The sequence below is a fragment of the Apis laboriosa genome, unplaced genomic scaffold (genome assembly GCF_014066325.1).
Source record: "Apis laboriosa isolate Shangri-la unplaced genomic scaffold, ASM1406632v1 scaffold64_cov150, whole genome shotgun sequence".
In the NCBI taxonomy this organism is placed as follows: Eukaryota; Metazoa; Arthropoda; class Insecta; order Hymenoptera; family Apidae; genus Apis; species Apis laboriosa.
Window position 1 is genome coordinate 2,520,103 of NW_025224011.1, and position 21,612 is coordinate 2,541,714.

General features: G+C 40.3%; 3 protein-coding genes across 6 annotated transcripts in view; 2 read left to right on the top strand and 1 right to left on the bottom strand.

Moving 5' to 3' along the window:
• The window catches only part of LOC122718550 (chaoptin-like), a 534,511-nt gene that overhangs the window by 76,658 nt on the left and 436,241 nt on the right, over nt 1-21,612 (top strand). The window lies entirely within an intron of this gene.
• LOC122718552 (protein artichoke-like) overlaps nt 1-21,612 on the bottom strand; it is a 205,552-nt gene that overhangs the window by 35,178 nt on the left and 148,762 nt on the right. The window lies entirely within an intron of this gene.
• Nucleotides 11,854-13,705, top strand: LOC122718553 (alpha-glucosidase-like). Its single transcript, XM_043943669.1, has one exon. The coding sequence runs from the start codon at nt 11,869-11,871 to the stop codon at nt 13,603-13,605; it is 1,737 nt and encodes a 578-aa protein (XP_043799604.1). The 5' UTR covers nt 11,854-11,868; the 3' UTR covers nt 13,606-13,705.

Below are 21,612 nucleotides of genomic sequence, written 5' to 3' on the forward strand. Positions count from 1 at the left end.
TATGTTGTTCACGTTTCCGCCGATTTTTTCATCCCAAATTGAAGCGCAAATATTTTTCTAAAAATATTTCTCTTTGTCCCCCCAAAGTGAAACGTTTGTGATCCTTCTTTCTATACAGGGTGTCCCAGAAATGTGGGAACATCTGGAGTTTTGTTAAATAGTTTCAAGCAATATTTTCTTTTGGAAAAATTTTCGGTTTTTGTTGACGAATTATTAAAAAGGTTGGCTGATCAGAAAATACGGACAAATTTAAACGGTACAAGGAAGAAATATTTTTTTATCGATAAAAAAATAATATCGAATTGTATCACGAACGATGAATAATAAATTATGATATTCAACGTTTTCTTCGATACATTGATTCATCACCATCATTCATGACCAGTTCGTCATCGTTTCTTGGATTTGTTTGCGCTCGGAGGCACGTAGCCAATGCTATCATTATCGTTCAATGTTTTTTGTTAATAAAATTCTTTTTTTAACAAAGCTGAAAAGAAAAAAAATGTTGTTTGAGATCTACAATTTTCGATACGTCCTTCTTCAATCAGACTATTAAGTTTAAATAAATTTATATTACTTACACGTGCAATTCATGCTTATAATTTAATACTCTTTTTCGCGTTATAAGAATAAAGATTTCACACAGACGTTTCATTTTGTCCTTTCGGGAATATTTCGATAATTTCTTAGAAAAATCTTATTTCCCTTCGTACGTCTTTTTTAACGTTTAAATCTCATTTTCTCGCAGACAAAGGCTCGCTTCAAGACCCCGTGGAGAAACGAGGACAAATCCTTCTCTGCTCTTCGTTTTTTTTCGTTAACACAATTCAAAGTTTACCACTTTATCCCAAGTTCCACGGACTTTCCTCCCTTCGAAACGCAAGTGTTTTAGATATAGGGGAGTTAGCAACTGTAGTATTGTAGAAATTGAAACTTATTCCCAATCGCGGTTCGAAACGACCTAAACTGCAACTATTTGACGCTTTATTATTGCGATACAAACTACGCACAGTCCATATTGCAGTTGGACTACCGAAGATATTTCCGCAATAACGAGACGGACGGCGCTGTTGATATCCTAACCGTGCATATCCTTTGCTACAGGTTGCCAATAGGAAACGATAGTGCTTAATTAGGATCCTAATCTGCGACCATCTTTGTGAAAATTGATATCCAACCGAAATTGCAATGATTTCAATGATCGTGTCGCATCAGGATAATTTTGATCGATCTTTTGTAATCTTGATCATCGTCACGTTTATTATTGATTCAAAAATATAATCGATCAGCTCGAATTTTGCAGCGAAAAATAATTTGCTGTGTCTCCTTCCACGATATCGATTATTATTATAAAATGAAGACCTAATAAAAAAAAACAGTATTAGTCATAATAATGTAGAATTCACAAGATTTTAACATAAGAATGCAGACGAGATCGATTAAGAAACGCGATAAATAGATTCAAATATCGTATGAAAAAATTTAATTGTTATAGTTGAAACGAATGTTAATTAAATTCAGAAAACCTGAGAAATTTAGAATTCTCTTCATTACATCAGATGTATTGTAATTCAATCAAGATCCATAATGAAATTCTTCGTTGACAGTGATCCACGAAATAAAATACAGAAACTTAATTTTGCTCTTCGATCCTCGAGTTCGTCATCAGTTATATTCGAATTATTCTATTTTATAATCAACTCGAGACTTCAAATTAAATTAAATTATTGATCGAAAAAAATTGCTAATCTGATCCACGTTCTTTTGATTATCAGCCATCTTTCCATATATCGTCTCTCAATCAACAATCTGCAAGCAAACACGATGCGAATCATTTCTTGTTCAAGCATTCTCCATCTTTCCTTCTCCAAAACTTGAACAACAATTGCGCCTTTTGATGTAAAAGGCGATATGACAAGAATCGATACCATTGATCCAAAGTCTGATTGCCTTTACCCAGATCGCTTTGTTCCCTCTAAATAGCATTAACGTCGCCTTGATGTTCGCCAATCCGACGGATGCACGGTGAATTCCGTTTGACGCGAGATACGCAACCGTTGGAATGCGACCAACGGTTTGGAATCCGGCCATTTTACGGTGCAATAGTAATCGCGAGCTTGTGTGATCTCAGACACGGCAATCTCGACTCGGATTACAGCTCATTGGATGATAACCCAATGAGCGTTCCAATAGAATTTGCTCGCGCTTCGATTCTCGATCGAATTATTCTTCACCAAGAATAATAAAATATCGTGCACAAAATTTCCTCATGCCTCGACTCGTTCGATTCTCTTTAAAATATTCTTTGAAAACAATAAATAACAAAGTATCTTGAATCGTTTATCTTTATTAAAACTGTCCAATTGTGTGTCAGAGATATGAAATTCTTACAAATAGATAAATGTTTTCTTCCACGAATAATTTCCTGGATAAGGAATAACAGGAAGAATATATTGCATGCAAATTTTTAATCTGTGATAAAATATTTTTCCATCGAATGTCTAAGAAGCACGAAAGAGAAAGAAACATCATGTTTTTCCTTCGAATTGACGATATTTACTAGCTGCCAAAGCTAAAGCCTCTTCCTCCTTTCCCTTTTCTATCCAAAGCTTGGGGAAATATCCAAGGGGGGAGTGATGAAGGGGCGTGAAACGATAGGGTAAGCGGCAAACGTCGAGGTGCGTGGGAAAACAGGAGGAGGGGACAGAGGGGAGAGGGTGGTTTCCGGGTACGTTCACCCGCGACGAGTTTCATTCAACCCTGAGAGGGGGGGGGAAGGAGGGAAAAACTTTTTCCATGGGATGAAGAAAAGAAGGGGGGGAGGGGAGGGAAGCTGCGTCGAAGCGAGGGGTTGCGCTTGTCGAGCGATATAAGTGCGTGAACAGGTCGTGTTACGCTTGGATTCAAGTGGTGCGCCCGGCCGCTACGTTTTAATTATGGCTCGCTTACTTTTCTAACCTTCGTTAACCGCTACGTCACGCTATCAGCCGCGAGAATTATATTTTTACTCATTATTTTAATTATGCGAGGCTTGGAACGAAAAGACGTTTCAGAAGATTGAACATCAATTATGGAGGATCGTATAAATCGTATAAACGACGTACCTCTTGATTTATTTGATCGTTTTTATTTATAACTGATTAAAACAGTGCAGTTTGCTTTAAAATTGAAAAAATCTAATTAATCATTACGTAAAGATGTGATTTATATATATATATATATAAATATAGATTTAAAAGTTTGTAAGACTAATTATAGAAGTCGATTCATAACACAAAGTTGGTATATAAAGATGTCGCTTAAGGCTTATTTATCGACACATCGAAAGCCAGCCTCCCAGAGTTTAACTTTCGTCGTATTTGGAGAGAGGTTGAGAAAGTTCCGTGACTTGTTAAATTTAACTCATAATACTTCGAACCGCAGGAAACTGGACTTCTACCAGTGTACGAATTCGACCCATGCCTCGCATATGTTATATTAGTTTTGACTTTGAATCGAATACGTGTCTCACGAATGAAAGAAAATGATTTATATTTAAATCATTTTCAAATACATCTTCAAATCGATGATAAAAATGATATAGATCCGAACGAGAGCCTTCTTTTTTTTCTTCGTTTCTTTGTTTCTTTCAATCGTTTCGAGTTACAGAATTCGCACAACATTTATCTTTCCACAAGATATTACGCTTTTCGTGCATTATATCCCCGCAACGAGAAGATGTTTCTTAATTGCGAGTCTCTCGCCATATTTTGCATGCATGTTGCCATGTCTTGCATCGAGAATTTTCGCGTTACATAGGCGTATTGACCGACGCTTAATTGACCGAAATGAAATTTAAATTCATTACGCGGGACGCGTTTCGAATATATATATATATTTCATATATTCATATCGCGCCACCATTTTCCACGTTTCATTAATATCAATATAAAACAGGTAGCGCGAATCCGCGAATTTCAAATTTCAATTTAGAGCTTTATTTTCTTTCTTTGGTCGCTTCATAACCCCGAAATTGAACCGCTTTTGAATATGAAAGTGAATGGAGATTCCTGCGATTCGACCAGCCGACCTCGTGTTAAAAATTTTTTCGATATTAAACAACCATCTCTCCTCCTCCCTTCGAACAAGCATCCAATCGAATCGCCCCATCTCATCCCAAAACGACGAATAAATTCTTTCTTCCTGTTTATCGAAACTTTGGATCGATCGATCGATCCAAAACAAAGTCGATCCATCATGATCGAACTTCCCATGGAAGCAGCGTTTTTATACCTTTGCCTTTGTTTAACAACGTACGCACGCATCCTCACTCCACCATTTTGAGTAAGCCAAAAACTTATTATCGTTCCTTCGAGCATTTTTCATCGATATTTTAATAAATAATGTGTCCGTCTTCTCTCGTTTCTCAACCCTCGTGTTCACCTGCGGAGGAATCGACGAGCAAAAGCCAAGCTTCAGCGTTTTGTTTTTTCGTTTTCAACGACGATTCGAGGAGACGGATCTGACGTTTCGATCGATTGTGCGATTTCTGATATTTCGTGGAAGGATCGACAAATTCCGGAAAAAATACGAATTTAAAGTTCTAATTTCTTTCCCCGTGGAGGGATGGTTTATTGAGGGAGAAGGAGGAAGGATGGGCGGCTTTCAACTTCAATTTGAAAGGGTGAGGAGGGAATATAAAATATTCGCCAAGTTTTCTCCTTATTCCACAGCTCGAATTATTATTCCTTGGCTCGGCCAATTCTCACGGCTGTCGACTATTTCGGTGTTAAAAGGGAACGTTGCTTGTATTTGTATTCCGCTTCTGAAACACTCTATCTGTTGATAAATAACGTTAATTGGGACGGCCATTTTCCTCGTCCATTATTCCACAAGTAGATTGTGCGTGCTGGCGATAGCCAGATGACTGTTTCTTGTGTTTATTGTCAAGATTTTTCAAAACAGGAGAGTTGTTTCAGATAAGAGAGTTTGAAGAGAGGAAAAAAAAAAAAAAAAAAAAAAAGAAAAATAAAGGCATTATCAACTCGAGTATGAAAGAAACGAAGAACGTAGAATTATCTTGAATTGCGTTAAGATATTTTTAAAATCTTCGAGTGTTTTTGAATTTAATTTTTTTATAGATAAATGTTATTTTTCGCTGAATTCTTTTTTTTTCGATTTTTCTCGCTTGAAAAGAAAGAGAAAAATTATTTCTTACTTTAGTAGCGAGAAAGAAATATTTCTAAAAATTAAAGTTTCAGAAATTGAGGAATGATTAAAAGATCATTGTTTCACGAACCGAGATAAAAAGAAAGGAAACGTATTTTCTTCGAGTTGTTGCAGAATAGCGATTTCGATTTTTCTTCCGGTTAATTTGTAAGTTTGTTGCCTAGATTTTCATTCCACGGGGAGATTTTATCACGGCCTTATTTAATTTTATATCCAGCAGCTGTACGTAGAAAACTGGCCGCGGCAATTTCCATTCGAGAGGCAGAGCGCGGCCTTTTAAACCCAGTATTTTTTTTTTTTCTTTTTTACCCTCGAAAATATGAATTGCAAAACTTACATATATACCGAGGCCGCATTCAACGGGCGTACAAGGTTCGGGGAAGGAAATTGGACTCTCCGGGATTGCTTCGAGTCTTCGGAGAGAAGAGTGCGAGAACTTGATTCGCAGGCTACATCGACAATCATTTAACCCCCTCGTTAATCGAAGCTTGATTCACTTCCCTCCTTTGCCCTTAATTAAAATATAATACCAAGGATTATTAGAAACAAGGACAAGAAGAGACAACAAGGCAAGAAAGATCGAATAATAATTAAAAACCTCCCCCTTCGACCCCCTTTTTAATCTCACCTTCCCCACTTGGATCAGAAAATTTTCTCATTTCCCTCCCTCCTTCCCTTTCTCTTTCTCTCTCTCTCTCTCTGTTTGTCCCAAATTTCTTTATCCGAAAGAAGATATCAAGCGTCGAGGTGAAAAATTTCGCGGAGAGAAGGAAGGATGGCGCGTAAAGGCTGGCAATCTTCGCGGTTGGCGAAGACCCACGTTATTCCGGAATTACAGTGGACGCGCGTTATTCCGAGCGTAGCCACTTTCCCGACACAATGTCACGTCTAAGCCGGGAGACGCCCTTTGTGCGGCTGAATTCTTTCCCCGGCTAACGAAAATCCTTCAACGGAGGGAGGGAGGGAGGAAGAGGGGAGGATCGCGCTACCCTGTTCGCCATCTCATTTCCCTCGCACGAGATTCTCCTGGGTTCGCGACCCGGTTGTAATGAGCTGCCAGACATTGCTCCACAGTCACTTAGAAACAACCCGACGAAATACCTGAGAACAACGACCGTCATCCGAGCCCTGATGGGGAAGAAGGGTTGACTCTCTCTCTCTCTCTCTCTCTCTCTCTTTGCTTTCAATGAAACGTGATTCGCGGCGAGCGTTGTATGAAACTTTGGTGGAGATCGACGGTGTTGGAAAGAGTATCTCGCCTCGTTTTAAAACCATTTCTTCAACGTTTCATCGTATTTATCCCTCGTGTCGTTCTTATCGTTGTAAGGGGAGATTTAAGCTATTCAGTTGGAGATGGAGGAATTCCGAAGCGATCGATGTTGATATTTGATAATATCAGATCGAGTAAATAGTAGTGAAAATTGGAATTAGTCGCTGTTTAAAATAATTCGTTAACCAAAATCATTTTATGCAAGACATGTGTTATGCAAAATGCGTATTCGTAATTGGAAATTCTTGTCGAATCGTTCAATCAATGACAAATTGTGTTTCGGATAATTAAAGAATAACAATATTTTTTTTTTTTTGCGCTTTAAATATCGCGATTACAATTGTTCTTACAAGTGAAAATATTCGAGAGAGCGGGAACGAATGCGAAATGGAGTTTTTCCAATTGCGGGGTCCATCGGTGACATATTACATACCCGTTGTGCGTGTGATGCAATTATTCGAAGAACGTGCTCTCATTTAATTTCATGGTATTCCAACTATGTTGATTTACCGGATGGACTGTTGCGTATTGAAAATTTAATTAGGATCACATTGCTTGGTCCCGTGTTGTGCTTTCGATAATAATGCATGCGTGGGTTAATTAATTTGCAGTCGTGGATGCACGACTGTTTAGCATCACGTGTGTAACGAGTCGCCGCTTTTCCCGTTCTGTCCATTCTCTCTTTTGTTCCCGCCAATTTATCGAATCACCGTGACCTGCAATGCATTTTGTTACGTGTTACACGAATCTCGGAAACCGTATTCGAGGTTATTATGATCGAAAACGTTAAAAGTTTTTTTTGGACAACTTCCTTATGAGGTAAATATAATATTTATGAAATGAATGAATATTTTATCGTCGAAAGAATATTTATATTCGAGTATTATTTCTCAATTATTCGTTAGAGGAATTAAATTATTGTGCATTTTTAAAGATATTCTATACCATTTTTTTAACTTAACACGGATAGATAAATTGATAAATAATTTTTTTATCCGCATTAATTCTAATCGTATTTATCCTTGTTCCAGAAAGTCACACGTTCTATAAAAATTTCAGAATTTTATTTATATAAAGCCATATAATATTATTAATTACTCTTTAAAAAGTCAGGAAATTATCAATCCTTTACTCTCCAATGGTGACTCTCCAGCACTGGGATTGTTGTGCCCAACTTGAACGGCGATAATATTTATTTATGTTTGATTTTTTTGGAATATCGCTTCATAAATAGGCTAAACTCTTTACATATAATCTTATGAGGTGTAATCTTATCTTATAGTAATCTTATGAGGCCACCGAACACGTGGGTCTGAATCTAGAATTGCTAGTTCGACCGAGCGAAACAGGCAAAGGATTAATATAAAATCGGTATTTTAACGAGATTATTCATTGCAAGAAATCAAATTTATATTGTAATTTAAATTAGAATGGATGCGATCAAATTTTCAAAAGATTTCACAAAGTTACGAACTTTTTATCTTATCTTACATTAATTAACATTGCATATACCGAAATAAGATGTTTTTTGTTTCCCCCCCGAATGTGCTCAATCGACGATTCACCCGCTCTAATCCTCTGATTCTACAATTCGCATCCATATACACGCACACACCGCTTCCTTCTTCGCGGCGATATTGAACAAGAAATTTCCGTTACACTCTGTCATCGATTACCAATTCCCCTTTACGATTTACGAGATAATAATGGACTATCGATGGCACTATTCGAAAAACTGCTGCCCGACATCGGATAAAAGTCTTCTGCGCGCTGCGAAAGAGGATGCGGGGTGGAAAGGGGTGGATTATCCGCGGGAAGGGTCGTGAGACAAAGTCCTGTTGAGATAGGAAGCTACGACCGCGAACGAGGGCTAATAACCTAGGAAGTTAATTACGGCCATAAACTGCGAGGGGGGGGTTGTTTGACTATCCCTTCGCAGCAAGGGTGGCTGACATAAACGTGGCCTCGTTACAACGTCGCAACGCAAATCCCTATGTTCCCTTCTCGTTGCCCTTTCGAAGCGAATATGAAAAGCACTTTCTCCTCGCGAATGTATGGATCATCAAGTTAAAATTTCAATTCGAATTCGTGATCATCTCGAGCATACAAACTTTTTTTTCGTATGATCGATTAAATTCTATTCCATTTTTTGTGATTATTCTTTTTTTTTTCTCCCTGCCTCTTTCACGGAATTAATTGCGAAGGGAGAGAAAATCATTACGGAGTTTCGGGTTTCTTTTATTTTATTTTTCGTACTCTTTCTCTTTCACTTTTTTTTCTCTTTTCATTTAGAAATTAATCGCTAAAGCTTTTTTGTACGTGTTGTTTCAGTTGAACGCCTCAAATTTGTTGTCGTACAACTTGTCTCACAAGTCGATCGATTTTCACACTTCTCTTTTCACAGAATTAATTATTCGAGGGGCGAGAATGGGTGTTGGAGGTCAGGAGAAGGGATCAAAGTGACTCAAAATCACTGTAATTATCTCACATGCGCAAACTTTTTCTTCGAGTACCACTTTCCACGATTATTGCTCTTCTCTTTCCCTTTTCCTCTTCCTTTCGTGGAATTAATTACCAAAGGGATCGATTTTTCTTAAATTTAATTTAAAAAAGTTTAGATTTTCTACACTTGTTATTATTATTATTAATCCCGTTTCTTTTTCCACGAAACTAACACTTTGCCGCAGGGAAAGGGGGAGGATCGCTGCAAAGTTTCGCGTACAGCGGTTTCGTTGTTTCACAGCGGTGAAAAATGAAAAACGAGTCCGATAAAAGCACAGGTTTAAGAAAAAGAGAAGCATGGAGGAGGGCCATGCTGGGACGTGGCGGTGGAAAGACTGATAACTACCTGGGAAGAACGAATGTTTACTAGTATGAATAATTCATTGTTTCGGTGAAATTGTACCCGGAATGGACAATGAACGGATGCAGTTCGCAATAAGCCGGGAGGAAAATTACGCGCGGAAATAATGCCCCTGCTAAAACTTTGTCCCCTTGTTGCGTTTTATACGCGAGCAACGCGTTTACACCCCTCCGCGAGGATCTAAGTAAATTTCGATCTTATAAATCGCGCGATATCGCGCGTGTTTTTCGTGCACATACACTCTCACGTTCCTATTTTTAATTAGTGCTCTACGGAAGAACGGGGAGAACGTTGAGAAGGGGGGTAGGGTTGGAACGCACTCTCAGACTCGTAATCTCACGGATTAATTAACCTTAAGCTCAAAACGTTTAATTAAGTTAAGAAAATTTACCCGAAATGCGAATATTTCTCGTCCCTTTCCTTTTTTGGGGGAGAATCTAGGGGGAAAAAAATCTAGGGATCTCTAATTTATAGAACGAAAAAAGGAGAGAGAAATGATTTTTGTGACAAAAGTCGGATATTGAGACGTGGTTCCGGAATCGACGTGGACCATGTTCTATTTCAACAGTGTATCGTTGCTCGTGTTCCACCAAAACAATGCGTGTCAGAGAACATTTTTTTGCGAGCGATCCGAAAAACGTTTTCCTTTGTCCGGTGCGCGCGAGTCGGATTGATCGGGAGTAAAAAAAAAAAAAAAAAAAAAAAAAGCAACAAAAAAAAAGGTGGCTTTGCTTCGCTTTCCTCCCCCAAACTGGATACCGATATCATTCAAATGTGACGAATATTGGCAGTCTATAGGCGTTCGGTTGATTATCTTTATGCGCGGTTTGTTTTACAAACACTGACACCCGAGAAACCGATTGAAAATTTCAATGTTATCGGTTGGAATTTTGATAAATCGTTTTCGAATCCATTTTACGCGGATCAAAAGAAGAAGGGGAGATAGGAAGGGGATTCGTACCGGTCACCGGAAAAAATCGATAAAATTTTTCTTCTCAACGCAACCCTGTTTCGAATCATTTTCATCGAAACTTTTTCATTTCCCGTGTAGAAAAAAAAAAAAAAATATTAAAATAAAATACCGGCGGTGTTTGTTTTATATTCTTTTTTTTTTTTTTTTTTCGTTCCCCTTCCCCTGTTTCAATTAAGAAGAACCTTTATTGGTAATGTTTGTTATAAAACGCTTTTTTATTTCGAACGAAACGAAATGCATGGAAATAGCTCTTTGAAATAGAGCGCTGTTTTCAATCCATTGCCCGCTTCATTTTGGCTACACGTTGTTTCATTTTTTCTTTGTTACCCGTTTTATTGTCATCGAATATCTCTATTTGAAATTAAAACAACCGCTTGTTTGGTAATGGATCCCACTTCCCTCTTTTAACGACACGCCATTCCAATTATCTGTTTCCATACCGATGATTGTGCCTTCGTTCGATAAATTAATTTCTCGACTTTTTTTGAAGAATTTACGACAATAAATGTCGACAATGATTCCTTATCTCTAGTAGAATTTTTACAGACTCTGCATAAACAACAAGCGAGATAAATTAAATAGCTGTTTATCATTTTTCACATGGATGTTTATTCCAAAAAAAAAAAAACTCTCTTATCGAGAAGTGAGGTGTATTACAATGTTCCACACCGGAGAGTCTTTTGCTAACTTTTACTCGATCTTTTTTTCGATCCAAGTGTCGATACAATTACTTCTAAAATGCGAAATAATACGTAATATGTACTAATACGTAATAAAAATATATCGAATATTTTTAATAACGTTGGGAAATAAGAAAGAATAATTCCAAACATCCATAGAAAAATAAGAAGGAATTAAATTTTATAAATAAAAAATTATTCGTGCTTATATATATTTTTTAAATCAATGCGATCCAATCATTCTATCATTTTTTTGAACAGCGAAGAAATTAATTTTTAAATAACGAATCTTTTTTCTTCTTCCTTCATCAAACATATGGTTTTACAATTTTTCTTTCCAATATCATATCCTCCCTATTTTTATCGATACAATTCTTTTCCACACAAAAATAATTTGTCAACGTGAACGTAAAACGTAAAAATGAAAATAAAATAAACTCTCGTTCCTCTCGATCCGTATATTATAAATTATCAAACACGAATATTTTTCGACTGACTTCGTTTTTTAAACAAAAGAAAGGCATCACGTGTCGGAAAAACTCTCGATACACGTCTGTGCATGATGTAAACAACCTCGATACGGAAAATTTCTTTCCCGTAGAAGAGAAGGAAAACATATAGTCCGATACGTGTACGCGATAACACGGGCCAAGTGGCCGGCTCTAATCTTATCATAAAGCGTACAACCGATACTCACTTTAATAAAACAAAATCACGCGTTTCATCTTTTTTCAATTTACAATAATAATAATAATAATATTAATAATCGGAATGGGAAAAGTAATTCGACGAATACGGCGTAAACAGATTAATCGAATCCGTTTTCGAATAAATACACGATACGCGGCCTATTCACCGTCAATAGCTCGACGAAATGTTTCGAGTAACGATAATTCCTTGCCTCTTGTTCGCCGCGTCTCTAGTCAACTGCGTGGACGTGAACTGGTACAAAAATGCTCTCGTGTATCAAATCTATCCGAGAAGTTTCCAAGACAGCAACGGGGACGGTATAGGCGATTTGAACGGGATCACGGCACGGATAGCTCACGTAGCTGACATAGGAGCCCAGGCGCTCTGGTTGTCGCCCATCTACAAGAGTCCCCAGGTCGATTTCGGTTACGACATCTCCAACTTCACGGACATCGACCCGGTTTACGGCACTTTGGCAGATTTCGACAGGCTCGTGAAAAAGGCGAAATCGTTCGGTTTGAAGGTGATCCTCGACTTCGTGCCCAATCACAGTTCCCACGAGCATCCGTGGTTCAAGAAGAGCGTGCAAAGGATCAAACCGTACGACGAGTACTACGTATGGCGGGACGCGAGGATCGTGAACGGGACCAGGCAGCCGCCCAACAACTGGCTGAGCGTCTTCTGGAACTCGGCGTGGGAATGGAACGACGTTCGACAACAATACTATCTGCACCAGTTCGCGACCGGCCAGCCGGATCTCAATTACAGGAGCGCCGCGTTGGATAGGGAGATGAAGAACGTGTTGACGTTCTGGTTGGATAGGGGGGTGGACGGTTTCCGGATCGACGCCATCAATCACATGTTCGAGGACGCGAGGATGTTGGACGAGCCGAGCGCCAACAGGACCGACCTGTCCAAGAACGATTACGAAAGCTTGGTGCACGTGTACACGAGGGATCAAGACGAGACGTACGAAGTGTTGAAAAGTTGGAGAAACCTCATGGACGAGCACTCGAATCGCACCAACTCCGACCCGAGGATGATCCTCACGGAGGCGTACGCGGATTTCGATTTAACGATCAAGTATTACAAGTCCGGATCCACGGTCCCTTTCAACTTCATGTTCATCACGGATCTCAACAACCAGTCGACCGCCTCCGACTTCAAACAGCTGATCGACAGATGGGTGGGCAACGTGCCGGACGGGAGCGTGACCAATTGGGTCTCGGGCAATCACGACAATCACCGCGTCGCCTCGAGATTCGGCAGGCAACGGGCTGACGAGATCATAATGCTGACGTTGACTTTGCCCGGCATAGGGGTTGTTTACAATGGGGACGAGATCGGGATGGAGGACAGGTCGTTCACGTACGAGGAGACCGTGGACCCGGCCGGTTGCAACGCAGGCCCCGCCAAATATTACTTGAAATCCAGGGATCCCGAGAGGACGCCCTACCAATGGGACAACAGCACGAGCGCTGGATTCTCCGACAGGAAGAAAACCTGGCTACCCGTTAACGACAATTACAAGTCTTTGAATCTTGCCGCTCAGAAGAAGGAATATTATTCCCATTACGTGGCGTTCAAGTCCATGTCGTATCTGAAGCAGCAGCCAGTGATCGCGAACGGGAGCTTGGAGGTGAACGTGATCGATGGAAGGGTTCTGAGCGTGAAACGGCAATTGGGAAACGACACCGTGATAGTTATGATGAATTTCTCCAACCACCCTGCCACTGTAAACATCACCGAGCTACATCCGCCTGGCAATCTCGTCGTTTACGCGCACAACGTCGTCGGCTCCGGTCTTAGCCACGGTAACTGGATCTATCCGGCCTCGATGACTATCCCCCCATCTAACTCAGCTATATTCACCAATTACGAATTGTATTGGCAATTTTGGAAAGATGTAGATTGGTTGTAGATTGGTTGTGGATTTGGCGGAAGACGATTGCTTTTTTTTTTTTTTTTTGCCTTTTTTATTATCGATCGAACATGTTTAATAAATTAAATATTATCAATAATCGATTTGTCGACGTTTTTTTCTTTTTTCTTTCGTATTTTTAACGTATTTTTTGGTACGCAATTATGGGGTAAAATTCGTTCGATTCTTTCTCGTTCGTGGATCGAATCGAATCGATTGGAAATACGCGAAATGCGTAAAACGAAGCTTTTATAACGAACCTTCGAATAACGATAACTTGCGTATTCATATCGAGCAAAAATTAATTTGGTATTTATGATACGATAATTATCCGTGAAAATTCCTTAACGAGGGCACGATTTGTTTCAAGTGGTAATAATTATTTATCTATTAAAATTCTCATCAATTTCTATATAGCAGGTTTGTTTGGATCTATTCCCCTTATTGTTGGAGAATTCGATTATATTATTCTCGGACGAAACGTTAAATTGATTCAATTTTCGTTAATTCGTCCCTTGTTAGACATTCGGATAAATAAACGAACCAATGATTATCTCATTCGTTTCGCCTCGTCATTTAAATCTCCATTTTCATCGCGTTTTAAATCGCGTGGTATTCTCCGGCCAAGGGAAAAAGTCATTATAGAATAAATTCTATCGGATCCCGTTACATCGATCGGTTAAAATAATTAATTAGAAACGGGATTGCGATTCAATTCGGCATCATAAATTACAGACGAGTAAAATCGGGGGTGGGGGGGAGATAATTTCTGCGTTACCTTTTATTCACCGATTTCCTCCCCATCCACGGGTATAGAAGAAAAATGGTCGGTGGGCTGCCAGTCAACGGCCATGTTAATTAACCGGCCATTTGCGTATTTAATATGGTCGAATTATTTAGCACACCGAAAATCCTTTCGCCAATTTTCGAATATTCGTGAAATAATTACATTATGCCGTTCTTACATTCGAGAATATTCGAGGGAAAAGGCTGCAAATTTTATCTTCCTCCTTTTCGATAACGCGTCGAAGAATCACCGTCAATCAACTGACGCGTTAATTAAAATTATTAATACTAATATTGGAACTATAGTTAGAAGATATTTAGAGGCAGTTCTGCAGGAGAAAAGCAGATATCCAGACGAAATTTAATGATAGGTATTGACAGAAGGATTGTTATTTTTTCATTAAGGAATTTCTATTTTTACCATCGTGTCTAATAAATCTTCTTTCAATACACCCAAATTTCTCTAAATCTTTTCCTTCCAGAAATTTCTTCAATTTATTAATCCCCTTTCGCAATATTAATTAAATCGAATGGAAGAACATTTGCACAGAAAGATTTACACAGTTCAAATTCGGAATAAAATGTTTTCTTGAAACATGGATGATTCTTCCAAAAAGATCCATTCGAACGAAACGCGACGTACAAAAGCCACAATATTCGTCGTCGCCTTAACATCATTAGAGAAGGATTAGGTCCATTAATCCCGAGATGATTCAAAGTTCTCGATTATTCCCAGAAATTCTTCCTGCAACTTCCTTCCTTCCTTCCTCCCATCGAGGAAACCTCTGTTCCCAGATTTCGATCCTTCATCCGTGAAATGCACACTTTCGGATCGTTAATGGCGAGAATGGTCGAATAAGTGGTTAGTGTCGCGCGAACGATCCCTTCGAAATTTCTCGCGATGAAGTCGGAGAGAGAAAGTGGAGAGTATTGTTTGGTCGTTCTCTGGAAGAGAAACGCGAGGGTTGGCGAGATATATATGTATATATACGCGTACGAGAGGAAATTCTCAAGTTTTCATGCAGACAGCCTCCAGTGTGTCGCGGCGCTGCACCAATCACGTTGAGTGCACATTCTTCAACCTATCCTCCTGTCTCTTGTCCCCGTTATTTCTCTTCCTCTTTCAGACGTCGCCGAGACACTTGGGAAAGATGTGCCCCCGCGCACACCATCGACTTCATTTGTGTACACACGGTTACGTATTCGCAACGCGGCCTCGTATCCCCGTCGAGGATCGACACACACACGTCTCTCTTTCTCTCTCTCTTTTTCGCTCTTTCTTTTGTTCTCTCACGCGCGATACGCGTAGCTTTTGCAACGATAGGATCAATCGTGGCAGCGCGGCAATCGGTGCTTCGTTTCTCCCAGGAACGATCACGTGTGCCTGTCCTCCATCGATTCCAGCTCGAATGCTATTTTGTTTCCCAACGCTATTCGCGGGAAAGTGAATGCGATCGAACCGATAAACGATAATAATCAGAATTCTCTGGCGCGTATATTCTTTGTTTAAAGAATATTGTTGGTTTACGTTTTTAAACGAGATTTCAATCTATCTACTAAAAAATAATTTTTATCGAATCACAAAGTTATGTTATCTCTTTGAGCGTTGAAATCTATTCTAAAATCTAAAAAATTTTTCGTAATTAACGTTATTATTTGATATATAATTTTAAAAAAAGTTACACGAAAAGTCATCTATTCGACAAATAAATCGTTTCTGATATGATATAGGAAGAAATATTTCGCTCGAAATTATATAATTCTGTCCGAAAATTTTCAGCACATTTCGCGTAAAGTAGTGAAATAATAACAAGTTATTACAAATAAGAACGAACAGTTAAGATTTCATTCGAGTAACGAACGAAATATTGCGTTAATAACGGCCAATTTAATCATCGTTTTTGCCCAACTCGTCGCATAATTAAACCTTTGACGAAGTCGGTGAACGAAGAAAGACAGAATTTTACCGGAGGCAAAAGAGGCAACTACTTTGTTAAAACACTTCCAGTCAAAATTTCATATCGGACGGGTTGCATCGTATCCGTCCCGCTCACGGCAATCTCTACCAAATATTTTGACGTTGAACATCACGTCTGAAAGTCACGTCTTATTTCCCGCTCTACAGCCTCTTAATTAATTCGCGGCCTCCCCCTTGGGCCTTCTCACGACGGTTTCCGGTAGCCGTCTTTCTCTCCTCCCCATCCTTGCTTTCGACGCCTATTTCCTTCCTCTCGTTCCATCGCCATCAAGAATTCGAGACGAATTCGCCTTTCAAACAGATTCTCTCTCTCTCTCTCTCCCTCGCTTTTCACTCTCATTTTTCGCTTCTTCTCTCGCGAGAAAAAGAGGGAACAGAGGGGAGATCTAGTTTCTCAAGAAGAACAACGAGTAATTCGATTAATTGAAACGAGGATCGCGAACGAGACTCGATCCAAGTAGCGATCTCGTGAATCTTGGTTACAGTTACATAAAATCGAAGCGCGACGGGACGAAGAAAATAATCTCACTCACCCCCTTTCCTTCGTGGTAGGCGCGAATCCGCTATCCCGTTGGCGGATATCTATCCCTCACCGCAGCTCGAGGCTGCTGCCTTCGTTTATCGAAATGCCACGCAACCCTGTGCGTATCTGTAACGCACATACCGATCGATTACTTCCTACTATCCACGCTCCATCATATCGCGTATTGTACGTACGGCTTCTAATTCGATCCGGGGATCCGTCGACACGAAATTGAGAGGTGAGGGGGATGATCGAGAGCGCAGCACGTGCCCCGACGCGTTTCCAAGGACTCAGGACTGCCCCCTTGCTCGCGATTCGGTGATAAGCTATCGTTCTATCGGTAAATAGTAAACACTGATCCCTCCCCCTCCCCCTCGATTGTTCTCCCCCCCTGTTCGCAAGCGTGTGAAACGTCCCCCGCGTCCGATCGGGAGTGTATCGGTCCCTCTCCCCCCCTTCTCTTCCTCCCCAACCAAGGATCGGTGGCCAGCTCGTGCTATATTGACCGGCTGGATTTTATACCTCCCCTCCCCTCTCCACCCCCGATCCAATTACCCCGAATAATTTATCGGCGAATCACAAACGTTAATGACATCGGGCGGAATTAAGCGGCGAGCTTTTCGAAAAGTGCGGCGGCGGTCGCGGTGATCGCCGCGGGAGAATACGCCCGCTGTCGCCAATTAGTATTCATGCCGCGGATAAAGTTTCCATTTTTTTTTTTTCTTTTTTTCGGCACCGTTGGAGCCGTTGCCGGCTCGGTTATCAGCCGCGCACGCGGCCATTTTCGAGCGACGCCCTCCGATAACCGAGGCCGCCGTGTTCTCGCGTTTTTTTTTTTTTTGATTGCTTTTCGATCTCTCTCTCTCTCTCTCTCTCTCTCTCTCTCTCTTTCTCCATCCTCGTCTATTCCCATCGACGCGTTTTCGAGATCATTCGTTTTTTTTTTAATCGTTTCTCGACTTGGAATAATCCGTTCTTTCAACCGTCTCCGCCATCATTCCAAATATTCGGACGAGAGTCGTGTGTATAAGGATAAGGTGTGTATAAGTAATAGGATGGACGATCGACCCCGTCATCTTGGATGAGAACTTGGATGAGGGAGCTGCAAGAAGCTCGCAGAGGGGGAAGCGATCGTTCAACGTCGTTGACAGGGTGGATGCAAAAACTGCGCCGCGGATGAATCCCTCTCGCGCCGTTAACGCTGCAAACGTTTCACGCTGGAATTCGGAAGTGTAAGTGGCTACGTGGAAATTCGAAGCCAGACGCCGATGCGGCTGAAGTATTAGCCGCTATTTATCAGTTAACTTTAACCGTTCTTAACCGACGCTTCCCCGAGAATACCGCTTAGTCAGGGTTGGATAGGTGGATGGTGGAATGCCAAAGGGAAGGTAAGAATCGAGGTTGGAAAGGAAACTTTGCCTTCGCCAGGGAGATATATCTTTTGGACTTCTTTCATTTGACACCGCGACCGGGGGGAGGGGGAGGTTCGTTCGTTCGTTCGTTCGGGAAGTTTTAATGATTTCGCCAAGAGCAAATTGCTCCTGTATGCGAAAGACGGAAGGGGAAGTTGATGGATTATCGCGAAACGAACGATTTTTCGATCTCTTTCTAATTCATTGATATCTCTGAGTGTAAGTGATTTAATTTGTAATATACATTTTACAATGGATCGCATTTTCGGAATTTAGAATTTTAAAACACGAGATCCTTTAATCGTTAAAGAGATCGAAATGATTTGTTGATTAGATATTTTCGTCTATATATCGTTTTTTGATTAATTTTATTAAATTTCTTTTTTTCGAAAATTCAGTGGCGGGTCATATTTTGCAGATTTTTTTCTGTCCGCAAAAATATACCCCCCCCCCCGAAAATGCGCCCGTTCGAAATCGAAATCACATGGATGGATACGCGACAACTAATAAAACGTGTCGGTGATTTTTTATTATTTCGGGTACGAGCTCAAACGTTTTTATTCATCAATAACTTTCAATTTTTCTCCTATCGCCTGCTTTGCTTTTTTTTTTTTTTTTTTTCCTCTGGATAACTTTTAGATTCACGTGCTTTGATTCGGCGCGTTCGACGGGTAAGCACGTATCATTTAATTCGTCCGCTCTTTCACGAGTCAATTTGCCGACCAAAAAAATATCTATATATATATATATCAGATATTGTTTAAGCGATGAATCTTTTTTTTCTTTTTTTTTTTCGTGGAAATATATTTTTTTCGCTCGTAAAATATTATATGTTATATTATTGCAAATATTATCTTTAAAATATAAAAAAAATATTGTCTTCGAAAATGTCAATTCATAGTAATATATGTATAAATTGATATAAATATTTATTAAAACTACATATTTGAATAAGCAATTTCTTTAAACACCATTTCATCAAAGGAACCTTGTATCGTATTAGAAATATTTGTTTCAAAAATTTATTTTCCCCAAGCCCTGATGTATATTTATTAGATTCGTATAATATGCTAATTAATCAGCTAATTAAAAGCAACTCTCTCTCTCTCTCTCTCTCTCTCTCTCTCTCTCTCTCTCTCTCTCTCTCTCTCTCTCTCTCTCTCTCTACTGAACATAGTTGAGCAAGGAAACGTGAAAACGGGAACAAAAGGGCAAACGATCATTTGACACCATTACGTACCGTTTTTAATTCCCCGCCCCGACTGTTTGCATTGTTCCATTCAACGAATATTTCTGCAATATTAAAAATTAAAATATTATTAGCCGTTGGCCTTACTACTCGCGTCCCAAAGTAACTTCGGCTACCATCGCCCACGTATAGTCGTTGCGACGCTTTTATGGGTAATAGCGTGTCATTTAATTATCATAAACGCGACCAGGCCAACGAGTTTCCAGCCAAAGGAACTTTTGTTTGAAACGCCGTGTAACGAAGTTACGCCCGAAACGTTTCTCTCTCTCTCTCTCTTTCTCTTTGAACATCGCCAATTGTCTCGAACGAGCAACTTCCGACGAATTCGCTCAACGATTTCGCCTTTCATTATTCCATTCCTTTAATCACGGATCGATGGGCGTCACACGGTTGATCATGAAACGCGCGGTATTGTTCCGCGAAAATAACGCTTTAATTTGCATTTAAATGTTTTTCGTGCGTTGCAACGGATGAAAATTCTCCCCCCCCCTCCCCCCTCCCCACGCGAAATAAAGATGTACTCGAGATAGGATTCACAATTATGAGAAATTTTGATTGGATTTCGTTCGTGCAGTGCCCCTTTATTACGTTCGCTTGATTCGTATACATTTAACGAAGGTATAGGTATTCGGTGGTGGCGGCGCCCTAACATTTCCAAAGAAAAAGATGGAAAATTCAAATGTCCCGAGTTTAAAGTTATAAATTGATGGATTGTATATTTAGAATCATCATCGTCATACTTGGACCTGTTTGCATTCATTCGTGTATCTCTATTGTGCGAAACAAACGAAAATTAAATGCTTTTTGAGCAACGGCTTTGATTATCACTCAAGTGGTAAAAAGAAATATTCGTGATACGCGCAAATCGTCTCGAAGCCTATCCCCCTATTTCGCGATAATAAGATATAGAGTTGTTTATACACACGCTTTACAACAATTCTTACAAAATTTCGTTTCACAACGAACGGTATGATGTAACAGGTCGATCGAATATCAAACGATCCTATTTTCGTGAAAGTCAACAATCAACACCGGATGATTCGTGGACAATCGTGTAAAAACGGCATTGTGACATTGCCCGGCGGCCATTTCGTGAATCGTGTCCAATCTGGACACGGGGCAGGAGAGTGTGTAACTGGACGCAGACGTGGTTAACTGCATTAGTGCTCCGTTCCCGTGGAGCTGAGAGAGAGAGAGAGAGAGGGTCCTTTGAGGGTGGTGTGGCGGCCGAATACCAATCAGTTATGTCAATTGGCCCCAACAAAGTAATGAATGGTAATTGCGAGCCGCCATCCGGTCGCACGTCCATCCGTTCGTCTCGCCCCGTAGCGCAGTTTCCACCCCTTTACCCGATTCTATCAGCCCTCGCTCCCTTTTCCATCCGTCACGAGTCGAGCCTCTCATCGATTTTAAATCGTTTAATCGGATTCCGGCCCAAGGGCTCGATAATCACTCACAGGGGGTCCCCGGTGTAACGACCCATCGCCGACCTTTCCATCCCCCGCTTTTTCTTCCCCCCTTCTCCTCTGATTGAATTCTAAGAATCACCCTATATCTTGCCCACGATCCTACCCTACGTCCCCCCTCGTTTCTCCTCGCTCTCCCCCTTTTTTTCCACGATTTCGATCTTCGAAACATCGGAGCCAAAATTTCATGATAACGTGGAAATTAGGGTCGTCGATGCATATGCAACGGGAAAAAGTCGTTCGATATTACGTGTGCGACGTGATATGGAAAAGGGTTAGGTTAAATAATATTTGGACGAGGAGAGGATCGTTCGTGGATTCTTTTAGTAAGTTGATAATGAAACCGGAACTTCTTCTCTGTACTTTAATAACTCGTTTGAAGCCAGAGGTATCTCGTACAGTCGCGCGTTAAAATCCGTCTAAAGGGCGGGATAAAGAAAAAAGGAGAAAAAGGAAGAAAGGAAGAGGAGAGCCTCGTTATTCTCGCATTACGCCGCGTGCTTGGTATAAAGCAACGGAATATGGTCCGCGAAACAAATACCGAGGGAAACCAAGCTTGTTCCTCCGCTATCTGCTAATTACGCAAGGTAATT